Genomic DNA, 13,440 nt, shown 5'->3' with positions numbered 1-13,440 from the left:
ATAATAGAGTGCTGTCCCTTGCCGAGATCAAGTCAGCCCTCACTATCTCATCCTTCACTAAGAATACTTATCCTTCATTAACTGAAGGAGGGTGGGGGGGTGACCGAATGGTTAGCATGTGACAACTGGCAGGGTTTCGAATCCTCGGTTGTACGTGACAAGGAGTAGGGTCACCTGTCCAACTTCATGGGTTTTCTCCGGGTCCTCCGGTTTCCTCCCACTGCTAAAGACCCCTATGCGCAAGCGAATTATTGAAATAAAAAATTAAACCATATGTTAGTCCCGAAATGACCTAGTTTGTGTCGAGTGGACGTTAAACCCCATTTCTCTCTCTCTCCATTATTATCAATCAAGATAGGAAAGTGGTCACTATCACACAGATCTTCATTTACCCTCCATGTAAAATCCTGAAACAGGACCGGAGAGCAAATGGGGAGATCGAGGGAAGAAAAGAAGCTGTGGCAGGATGTAGAAAAGCAAGGCTAGGCTAGGCAACTACTGAAATGTGAGTCATTCGTGTTGGTTAGATCCGCGTCTCTGTTTCTGCTTCATCCATCTTCTTGCATTCCAGGAATGGCGCAATCGCCATTAGAAGGTGTGTCCTGATAAGATTAACTTATTGTGCATCTGCCTGTTTAATATTTGTAAGAAGACTTTAATATTTGTAAGAAGACATGAAGTATCTCTACATATAAAATATTGAAGTAAATTATTCCAACAAACATGGTGAGTAGATTTGGTACCGAATATGACCTTGGTATTAGTTCCTCTTGTAACCGTCTCTTAGCTACGAGAACGTTAATCCAACAAGTTAGATGTTACTGTTTGATATTCTGAGGACGTAACATCTAACAACTGAACGATCAAAACCTTGTCGCAAAAGTTGATAACTAGTTTTCTTCTTCCAGCGGACGGCAAAATTCACAATTTTCAGTTATCTGCACTGCTAACACATTAAACTTACATACATGTATCATATCCATCTATGTTCCGAAAAATATTTTTTGCTGTCTTTTTTAAGAGATTTCACAAAAATCTTTGCCTACACACAACAAAACACAGTGAAACAGGAAATGACCTACATTGGTCAAAGTTGAAATCTGGCATGGTGCATATTACGAACATAATTCTTTAAACGAAACGAAATCATGAGACTATAATTTGAAGGCGATCATTTTAAATTTATTTTTAGTGATGGTCCAATTATCGGTTTCACTATTCAGTAGCCTAATTGGCCGATGAGTGGCCTATCAGAAGAAATTTTACCGATATTTGCGTAGCCGATATCTGTTCAAAATGACTCGGCAGCCAATAAATCTTTTCATAGAATATTATTCAAATTGTAAACAAAGCATACTTTTTAGTCTCTTACTTAAAATGGCACTCGGCCCTTTTATTTTAGTTGCCGTGTGTGTGATACAAGACTCAATGCTTTATTATAGATATTTTCAACGATAGAAAAAGCGGGAAAATGTCACGTGACATTGACAAGACAGAAGCTATCATAATCAACCGGTAGCGATGAAACATTCTACGAACGCCGACAAATTTAAGGATTTATATTGTAATGAACATTTAATAACATTTTATAAATAATAATCTCAAGCATACCGCCTATGCTAGAATTTACCACGGCATAACGGCAAAAATGTCGTAAGAAGTAAAAGCTGAAGCAAACACGGACTGCCACGGTAATAAAAATAGCCCAAATTGCGCCGTTGTCCACGTGTACACGTATCAAGAGGAATTTGTAAATTTTATACTTATGACAGTACCACCAAACGCAATTAGAACCAGATTAATTGACACGGAAAATCATTGCACGGGCCGTTTGTCTATCTACAAATATAAAAACTGCACGTTCAGTGACGGAAAATGACAACTGTTACAGTATATTTGTTCAATATAAAAAAAGGCAGCCGTGCCTTGTCAGCTAATTTTTGCTACGGCATTTATAAATTTTTGGTGCCGTTGTAGAAGAATCCTACATTTCAAGCACTGGTCATGATCTAGGCATACTACTACTAATTAATCATGCAACAAATAATTATTAAGTTCTCAATGGACGTTGTGTATTTTAAACTACGTGTGAAAAGCGACTTAATTATTCTTTAACAAACATCGTCTTCTATCCCGATATAAAATCTCTACAAAAACAGTAGGCTACATATACGCAATCCATAAAAATATTGTTCAAAAATACACTTCGTTTCGGGTAAAATAGGGGTCCTCAAATTTTAATGCGGAGGATATGACTTCAAAAAAAGGTAAAACTATCCCAACATGGCAACTGAAAGAAATGCTGGTGTATGTGATATTTTTCATAAACCTGTTTCACTGAACAATGTTTGTTTGTAAGTGAGTGTTATTGTTGTTCAGAGGTGGATAACACAATAAGGTAGGACATGCATTTAGAATTTATCGACTGACGCCTTTCAGCCCGTGGCTATTTGATGCGCCAACAATTCGGTGGCTCATTGCTCTAAGAAAGGAGGGTTTAAAGAACCGAGAGGTTACGTGTGAACGAAACCCTTCGAGGCACCCTGGAGTACGAGAACGTAGCTAAAAACGTATATAGGCCTACTGATGTGTTTGTTTTTACCTACGATCGGATGCCTTTAGTTCCAAGTGGCAAACTCAATTTCTTTATTAATGCATGTTACATCTTTAAAATGAGATGAGTTTATGCTATTATGATTAATTAAACTTACAGAGGCCAATGTAGTGGCACAACTGTCGCCTAACTCCAAATATTCGCGTTTAAATTAATGAAGAATTGTTTTTGTCTGACATTCACCGCCATCGAAATCTATTCATAGTTAAAATGCTTTAGATTGCCCTTTTGATTGGCTGTTATAAAAGCTTTATATTTAGCCCCGCCTTCATGATGACAACGTATAGTTTTAAAAAGATGGCGGTCTTAGTAACGGCTTAACGCCTCGATTTTAAAAACAACAATTTGTACCCGTTTCAGGTAGGATTATATGCTAAATTATAGTTGGATGTGGCAGAAATATTATAAATAACAATAATAAATCGTTGCTTTGTTTAAAAATATTGTCAATTTTGTTTACAAATGCCGGGTGCGAACCACTCCCGCATGTGCTACATTGGAGTTAATGGCATCATCTCTTATCTCGAAACACAGAAGGTTGAGAGTTAAGATTTGTTATCTAACCGTCTCTGTGAGCCGAATATGACCATGGTATCTATAATCTAGTTCTTTTTGGAATTGGGGTCACGGTGGCTAAGTGGGTAAGACTCTGCCTCGCAAGCCTGGAGGTCGGGTGTTCCATCCCTGCATTGGTCGAAACAGTTCATCCAGATTTTCCGGTGTGATGCATGACAGAGGGCCTGAGAAAAAGAGCTTTCTGGTCGTTTGGGATGAAAAATAAGGATAGGCCATAGTGCCGCTGCCCGTGCAAAATTGTCCTCATAGCACACTGTATGGCGTAAGCTCGTCTTCATTAGCCCAGTCAGAGCAGAACAGTAGGAAGTTTAACTCCATCTACTACAGAATGCTTAATATAAGTTAGAACTTCTTATATATTACCAAGCCTTGAAATAACTGCTAAGGTTCAGTCTGACATAGTGTCAGCCTGTCAGGCTGAACTGATTTTCGGCCGGACATTTCAGATTTTCAGCCTGACAAATACTTTATAAAGTATATTATACCAAAAAACTGTTGAAATTTACTATGTTTATATATATATTATTATACATACATTTATTAATAAAAATTATTGTTTATTTTATCTGCACGCGGCCGAGATATAATTAGGAACATTTTCACTATGACTCAGGTCATGGATATTTTTGGGCCTGGATTTTTGAGTCTAATAATAATTAGCGATCAACTCGAATTGCGCGAATTTGCGAATTGAAATTAATACTTTTGGTTTAATGTTTTACAAAAACACGGTCGGACAATTATGTCCGGACGAAAGGCAATTTGGATTGTCAAAAGGGGTCAATTCGCCCGGACATGTCCGTGTCCAGCCGCTTATTTCAGCGCTTGTATATTACAGGAGACTAATGATGTTATAACTTCTATATATTACAGGAAACTTAAGATGTTATAACTTTTAAATATTACCGAAAGCTAATGATGTTATAACTTTTAAATATTACGGGAAACTAGTGATGATATAAATTTTATGTATTACAGGAAGCTAATGATGTTTTAACCTTTATATATTATAGAAAACTAATGTTATAAACTTTTATATGTGAGAGAGAGAAAGAAATGGGGTTTAAAGTCCACTCGACACAAACTAGGTCATTTCGTTACTAACATATGGTTTAATTTTATTTACATAATTCGCTTGCGCGTAGGGGTCTTTAGCAGTGGGAGGAAACCGGAGGACCCGGAGAAAACCCACGAGGTTGGACAGGCGACCCTACTCCTTGTCACGTACAACCGGGGATTCGAAACCATGTCAGTCGACTCAATGACAGGCTTTATGATACAGCGCGCACACGCTAACCATTCAGCCATACAACCCCCCCACTTTTATATGTTACAGGACAATAATGATGTTATAACTTTTATATTTTACAGGACATTAATGATGTAAGAACTGAGCATGTATATGATGAGATTATTCAACAAGTTAAAGAAGAGCAAACTAGCGGTAATGAAACAAGCTATCAGTGTAATTTGTGTGATGAAGAATTTGAATCAGAAATTGATTTAGAACAACACTGTGAAATACATGTTAAAGAAGAGGATGACTCTGATTTACATCATGGTAAAAATTTGAAATCAAGTTTTAGTCAGTTTAATGAAACAGAGATAGAAAATAAAACAGGTTCTAAAAGTTATGGATATCGTAAACCACCTGAGGCCATCAATACTGGTGAAAACTGTTATAAATGTTATGTCTGTCGTAAATCATTTAGTAGTGACACAAATCGTCAAGTACACTTGAGAACTCATATAGGTGAAAAACTTTATAAATGTGATGTTTGTGATATATTATTTAAACACCATTGTTCTCTGCAGAAACACATGAGAATTCATACTGTAGGAAAACCTTATAAATGTTATGTTTGTAGTAAATCATTTAATCTGAATCATCATCTACAGATACACATGAGAATTCATACTGGTGAAAAACCTTATAAGTGTGATGTTTGTAGTAAATCATTTAATCTGAGTCATAATCTACAAACACACATGAGAATTCATACTGGTGAAAAACCCTATAACTGTGATGTTTGTAGGAAATCATTCAGTCAGTTAAGTGGTCTACAGAGTCACATGAGAACTTTTGCACCAAGAAAAACGACTGAATGTAAAAGTGCTATTTGTTGTAAAGGCAGTGGTCAACTACATGGCCACATGAAGGCTCATATGAAGACTCGTTCCAGAGACAATTCTTACAAATGTGGTGTTTGTAGCAAATCATTTACTAACAGGAGCAATCATCAAGCACACACGATATCTCACACCGGAAAAAAGCCTTACAAATGTGATGTTTGTTGTAAATTATTTAATTATAAGGCTAATCTTCTGACACACATGAGAATTTGTACTGGTGAAAAACCTAATAGGTGTGATGTTTGTGGTAAATCATTTAATCGGTTTGGTAATCTACAGGGACACATGAGAATTCATACAGGTGAAAAACCTTATAAGTGTGATGTTTGTGGTAAATCATTTAATCTGAATCATCATCTACAGAGACACATGAGAATTCATACGGGTGAAAAACCTCATCAGTGTGGTGTTTGTAATAAATCATTTAATCAGAGTCGTAGTCTACAGACACACATGAGAATTCATACTGGTGAAAAACCTTATAGGTGTGATGTTTGTAGTAAAGCATTTAATCAGAGTCATCATCTACAGAGACACATGAGAATTCATACTGGTGAAAAACCTTATAAGTGTGATATTTGTAGTAAAGCGTTTAATCTGAGTCATCATCTACAGATACACATGAGAAGTCATACTGGTGAAAAACCTCACAAGTGTGATGTTTGTAATAAATCATTTACTTGCAAAGGTCATCTACAGACACACATGAGAATTCATACTGGTGAAAAATGAAGATGTTTGTGGTACATCATTTATTGTGACTTGTAATCTGAAGACACACATGAGAATTCATACAGGTGGAAACACCTACAAATGTGATGTTTGCAATAAATCATTTAATCAGAGTAGTGATCTACAGACACATCTGTGAATTCAAACTATAAATGTGATGTATATGGTTCTTCATTTGTAACCCGCTCCCACAAAACCAGGCTCTTGGTCATTTTTGTAAAAATAGAGCTGGCAGCATATTTGAATAGTCCACAGCCTAAGCTTTCCAAAAATGCAAATTCTTTCTAAAGTTGTGTTTGGCTCATTCACAGCAACAAGAAGGCATACAGTTTATGCTTGTGTGCCCGTAGTACAAAATGAAGTTGTGCGACAAGCACTTGGATCAGGTCACATTTACTCAGCATGGTGATCTACAGGCATACATCAAGATTCTTACTGTACTTAAAGAGAATAGTTTGGGATATCAAGTATTACCGGGTTATCCAAATTACCAGTATATGCGCTAATTGCTTAGGTCGTCTTTAGTTCTCATGGGGCCTATTTAAACAATGGCACCTTAAATGGACCTACGGCATGATACAGCATTTTAAATTCACTCTAAAATATTCCAATCACAAATGTGTAATCTATAACAACGCAAGACGATAATTCGGTGATTATGACTATGCCAGTCACATGTTAATTGGACACATACACACTTGTCAGCTGGTATGATACGGCATTTTAAATTCACTCTAAGATATTCCAATCAAAAATGTGTAATCTATAACAACGCAAACGATAATTCGGTGATTGTGACTATGCCAGTCACATGTTAATTGGACACATATACACTTGTCAACTGGTGGTGTGTATTGTATAGATAAGGTATATAGTATGTGTAGTGCCTGTGACGTCACCAGCCAATCAACCGGATTAAGATTGTAATTGAAAATTTGAAAACCGTTTTTGGCTTTCGGATACTTAAACCTCAATAGCTGAATTAATTTTAATCAGATTGGTTTGAACTTGCCGTAAAATGGATATAGTAACCATTGGCTATAAGTACATTCAATTAAGATTTTTAATCTTATGTGGTCTTTAAGCCTAGTAGTATAAGTATATAACATATTGATGATATTGCTACATTAAGCCTAGTAGTAGAAGTATATAACATATTGATGATATTGCTACATTAAGCCAAGTAGTATAGGTATATAACATATTGATGATATTGTTACATTAAGCCTAGTAGTATGAGTATATAACATATTGATGATATTGCTACATTAAGCCTAGTAGTATGAGTATATAACATATTGATGATATTGCTACATTAAGCCTAGTAGTATGAGTATATACATGTAACATATTGATGATATTGTTACATTAAGCCTAGTAGTATAAGTATATAACATACTGATGATATTGTTACATTAAGCCTAGTAGTATAAGTATATAACATATTGATGATATTGCTACATTAAGCCTAGTAGTATGAGTATATAACATATTGATGATATTGCTATATTTAGGCCTGATAGTATTAGTATATAATATACATGCACCGATTTCTTACAAAAAAGCACCAGAACAAAACTAGAACTGCGTAAAAACAGTACTGACGTCTTTCAAGATGTCATATCACGTCATCTCATGCTTTGTCACGTCAACAATCAAGTTAGTGGACAGGGTCATTGTGTATGCAAAAGTCTAGGATTATTGAATGGCTAGGTCACCAGATAGGAAAAAAGTAAACAAAAAAAAGGACAAAAGTAAAAAAAAAACCCCAAAATAAACCAACAATTTAAAGATACATTATGGGAGATTTTTATAGAGAGTTGGCCATTCTTGCTATAACAGTTCAAAAGTAGATACTGAAAGAAGAATATATTGAAAAATTCAGTCAAATTACTTTATTCTGAACATAGTTATCATCGTTGTAATATTTGACTAAAAATGGTAGCGAAATGCGTCTTCACCTTCGCCGATCGTTTGATTGACAGGCGTTAACTCCACCTACATATCTCGATTATCAAGTAAAGTTTTCAATGGCATACGGAAACGCTTTACAGCGGCCTCGCTAAGTACACTCTATCATTTAGCCTCGATCTAACTGACGTATTTTCATCAGGTTACCCCTTATTTGATTTAATCAATTAGTGAAATCCTAAATCCGAGATGTAGCCGAGCCATCCATGGGTCTACAGAGTTGATTTTGGTCTTGTTGTTTAAATAAAGATCTAGTTTATAATTTCTATAACATCTGAAGCCTAAATTAAGACTTGCAATAATCAGATTTAGCTCTTGCATAATGCATGTTTAAGTGAATGAGAAAGTAAACAAAACCAAAATTCAAAAATCGGCTCCCGAAGAATTATTGCCCTTTGGAGTAGGTTCAAAACAGAAAAAGGTTTTTGAAAATCGGAATCATAGTGGTGGCTGAATATCGATTTGAAGATTTTTTGTACAATCCAAAACAGCGACCAAACGGTTGAAAATGTTATCCAACGAGGTCTCTGAAAATGAAAGATAATATCTGGGGCCAACACCGCCATGTGTCATTTTTGAAATGAACATAACTATTTATGTTCGGGAAAATCGGAAGGCCTAGATAATTTCTGGAAGTTTCCAGAAGCCATCACAAAATTTATATAACATTTAATGACCAAAGTAAGACATGCAATAGGCTGATTTATTTCTTATATAATGCCCGTTTAAGTACAGATGCAAATTTACACTTTCTCCATACAGTTTATTATGCGAGAGAGAGGGAGAGAGAGAGAGTTGGGTTTTAACCTCCCCGACACAAACTCGGGCGGATCCAGGAATTTTTGCTGGGGGGGGGGGGACGAAGTGATCTGATGTCCTGTTCTTTGTGAAAAGGTTAGATTGCATGTGACCTTTGACAAGAGAAGCTGAGTTGTGCTTAGTTTAGTGAGTACAGATTAGACTTGCTTTTGTAAAGGGATTACTGACCAGCTTGAAGATATTACTTTAAAGGGACAATACCGCACACATTTTAAAGGGTCGATACAACAAATATCATATATACAATCAATACAAATATTATACACTACCATAATATATACTTACATTTAGAGGAGACTGGTTTCCTTCTTTGGTATTCTTGTATTTGCTTTGTCTTTTTGCTGTAATAAAGTTATATTAATTATAGATTAGAATCACACATTACTTGGCTCGCTTGCCTGGAGGCCGGGTGTTCGATCCCTGCATTGGCCGAGAAAGTTCATCCAGATTTTCAGGCGTGGTTTTTCCTTGTCAGTGATTGCAGAACGGAGGGCCTGACAAGGACAGCTGTCTAGTCGTTCGGATGGGCAAAATTTCCCTCATAGCACAGTGTATGGCGTATGCCCGTCTTCATTAGCCCAGTTTAGGGGCAGAACAGTAGGACGTTAAACCCCATTCCATTTCATTTTTGATTTAACACCACGTCTCAGATAAAGCTTGTTGGCTCTTGATTATACTAGCGAGAAAACACGCCAATTAAACAATACACACCATTGACATTCATTTTGTTTTACCAGTCGGTTAATTAACACATCTCTACAGAAAACGCATCGTCGCACAGTTTTTCACTCCTAGGGTTAATTGACTCACCTCTCAGTCAGTTTTCCACCATGTTAATTAACGGATTTTATTTACAATTTTAACGCGGTAATGCCGAGTAATAATAGGGAAATTAATTTTCTTTCGATAGACGTACAAATAACAAGCCAAACAGAAATTTACATAAGGGCTGTGCACAGATTCACCCCTTAGGAGTGGCTGATCAATTTCCGCTCACAAATACTTTACAGATGTGGTTGATGCAATATCAGTCTTATTGCAGTCTACATTTATACTGGAATGGACTCAATTCTTGCCTAATTGTAGTGATAATTTTTTATCACCTAACCACTGATTGAGTTTTGAGAGGTTGCTACCGTATTTATTTTCAATTTCCTCTATGTTTCTACTCGAAACAATTCGGGCAGAAGCATTCACATACAACAGCAGTCAACAAGACACCGATGCTTGCATGTCATTTACGTACAGGAGAAATAAAATTGGAATGGACTCAATTCTTGCCTAATTGTAGTGATAATTTTTTATCACCTAACCACTGATTGAGTTTTGAGAGGTTGCTACCGTATTTATTTTCAATTTCCTCTATGTTTCTACTCGAAACAATTCGGACAGAAGCATTCACATACAACAGCAGTCAACAAGACACCGATGCTTGCATGTCATTTACGTACAGGAGAAATAAAATTGGTCCAAGTATTGACCCTTGGGGCACCCCATATGATATATTTGAGTAACTAGATAGAATGAATACCATTTATATCAACCGTCTGGAGCCTACCATTTAAGTAAGAGTGAAACCATTCAACTGACAATTTGTCCAGACCCATTGCTACTAGTTTATCTATTACAATAGAATGATCTACAGTATCAAAGACCTTTTGCAAGTCGATCAGAACAACTCCAAAGTAATTGTCATTATCCATTTGGTGCCTGATATAGTCTGTCAAATATATAAGAGTAGTGTCAGTAAAGTACCCCGGCCTAAAACCAGACTGGTGCTCAAACAGGAGATTTTTCTTTATTAAACGTACATTATGCAAGAGCTAAATCTGCCTACTGCAGGTCTTTTCTTTAGGCCTGAAATGGTATATAACCTATTAATTAGACATTTATTAACAAAACAAGACCATAACCAACTCTCGATGGCATCGAATACTCGAGATTTTAACTAGAACGGTTCGCCATTTAAAAATTTAATTTAAAAATGGGAAAGCGAGGCTAAATCTCGTTACTTTATTATTGTTTGTTCTATATTTCAGACTCTAGCTAAGATGTTGGGAGGGGGGATGGCTTAGTGGTTAGCACGTGCGCGCTGTATCATTAAGCCTGTCATTGAGTCAACTGGCGTGGTTTCGAATCTCCGGTTGTACGTGACAAGGAGTAGGGTCGCCTTTCCAACCTCGTGGGTTTTCTCCGGGTCCTCCGGTTTCCTACCACTGCTAAAGACCCCTACGCGCAAGCGAATGATTGAAATAGAATTGAATCATGTGTTAGTCCCGAAATGACTTAGTCTGTGTCGAGTGGACGTTAAACCCATCTCTCTCTCTAAGATGTTATCAAATATTCCATCATCCAAGGAGAACTCAAGATTGTTGAACATCTTTGTTTTTTGTAGAAATTATTGAAGAACTTGTATATGCCAAGACCTGTAAGGTAATTTTGAAACGAATTAAAACATACAGCCACTGACATGTTGTCAAATATTAGATCTTTATTTATTTTTAAGCCTATATTATTTGATGATATCCCTGTCTTTTTAAATGGTGTACCAAGTTTCTTTAGAGACCCCCCCCCCCCTCTCCTCCACCCTAAGACCCTTTGGGTTGTTTTGGTTGTCATCAAGTTATCTTTAAAATGAAAGGATTTGGTCTGTTTTATTAATTTTTGTGTTTTGTTTCTCAAATTTTTAAACTCACGAAAAATACGATCTATACGAACAAAATGCCCCCCACCCCCCAACCACACACATATCTAAACAAAAAAAAACATGTCATACAGCACCAAATCAAACAATTATACTAAAATTCTTTAAATGAATACAAAACAAAAAAATCAAAACAAAACAGGTGGCGATGGTCGCCTTTTACGACACGCAGGACATGTGAAGCGTATATTCTTATCACCCCCTTACACTCCAGGGGGTTGTCACGTACAACCGGAGATTCGAAACCACGCCAGTTGACTCAATGACAGGCTTAATGATACAGCGCGCACGTGCTAACCACTAAGCCATCCCCCCTCCCAACATCTTAGCTAGAGTCTGAAATATAGAACAAACAATAATAAAGTAACGAGATTTAGCCTCGCTTTCCCATTTTTAAATTAAATTTTTAAATGGCGAACCGTTCTAGTTAAAATTTCGAGTATCCGATGCCATCGAGAGTTGGTTATGGTCTTGTTTTGTTAATAAATGTCTAATTAATAGGTTATATACCATTTCAGGCCTAAAGAAAAGACCTGCAGTAGGCAGATTTAGCTCTTGCATAATGTACGTTTAATAAAGAAAAATCTCCTGTTTGAGCACCAGTCTGGTTTTAGGCCGGGGTACTTTACTGACACTACTCTTATATATTTGACAGACTATATCAGGCACCAAATGGATAATGACAATTACTTTGGAGTTGTTCTGATCGACTTGCAAAAGGTCTTTGATACTGTAGATCATTCTATTGTAATAGATAAACTAGTAGCAATGGGTCTGGACAAACTGTCAGTTGAATGGTTTCACTCTTACTTAAATGGTAGGCTCCAGACGGTTGATATAAATGGTATTCATTCTATCTAGTTACTCAAATATATCATATGGGGTGCCCCAAGGGTCAATACTTGGACCAATTTTATTTCTCCTGTACGTAAATGACATGCAAGCATCGGTGTCTTGTTGACTGCTGTTGTATGTGAATGCTTCTGCCCGAATTGTTTCGAGTAGAAACATAGAGGAAATTGAAAATAAATACGGTAGCAACCTCTCAAAACTCAATCAGTGGTTAGGTGATAAAAAATTATCACTACAATTAGGCAAGAATTGAGTCCATTCCAGTATAAATGTAGACTGCAATAAGACTGATATTGCATCAACCACATCTGTAAAGTATTTGTGAGCGGAAATTGATCAGCCACTCCTAAGGGGTGAATCTGTGCACAGCCCTTATGTAAATTTCTGTTTGGCTTGTTATTTGTACGTCTATCGAAAGAAAATTAATTTCCCTATTATTACTCGGCATTACCGCGTTAAAATTGTAAATAAAATCCGTTAATTAACATGGTGGAAAACTGACTGAGAGGTGAGTCAATTAACCCTAGGAGTGAAAAACTGTGCGACGATGCGTTTTCTGTAGAGATGTGTTAATTAACCGACTGGTAAAACAAAATGAATGTCAATGGTGTGTATTGTTTAATTGGCGTGTTTTCTCGCTAGTATAATCAAGAGCCAACAAGCTTTATCTGAGACGTGGTGTTAAATCAAAAATGAAATGGAATGGGGTTTAACGTCCTACTGTTCTGCCCCTAAACTGGGCTAATGAAGACGGGCATACGCCATACACTGTGCTATGAGGGAAATTTTGCCCATCCGAACGACTAGACAGCTGTCCTTGTCAGGCCCTCCGTTCTGCAATCACTGACAAGGAAAAACCACGCCTGAAAATCTGGATGAACTTTCTCGGCCAATGCAGGGATCGAACACCCGGCCTCCAGGCAAGCGAGCCAAGTAATGTGTGATTCTAATCTATAATTAATATAACTTTATTACAGCAAAAAGACAAAGCAAATACAAGAATACCAAAGAAGGAAACCAGTCTCCTCTAAATGTAAGT

General features: G+C 36.7%; 1 protein-coding gene across 1 annotated transcript; it reads left to right on the top strand.

Moving 5' to 3' along the window:
* Positions 1-575: 575 nt before the first annotated feature.
* LOC130010498 (zinc finger protein 235-like) lies at positions 576-7,372 on the top strand. Its single transcript, XM_056102766.1, has 2 exons — positions 576-726; positions 4,562-7,372. The coding sequence occupies exons 1-2, from the start codon at positions 724-726 to the stop codon at positions 6,053-6,055; spliced, it is 1,497 nt and encodes a 498-aa protein (XP_055958741.1). The 5' UTR covers positions 576-723; the 3' UTR covers positions 6,056-7,372.
* Positions 7,373-13,440: the final 6,068 nt, after the last annotated feature.

This window comes from Patella vulgata, chromosome 1 (genome assembly GCF_932274485.2).
Source record: "Patella vulgata chromosome 1, xgPatVulg1.2, whole genome shotgun sequence".
NCBI lineage: Eukaryota > Metazoa > Mollusca > Gastropoda > Patellidae > Patella > Patella vulgata.
Note: the sequence above shows the minus strand (reverse complement) of the source record. Positions and strands in the feature narration are given on the sequence as shown.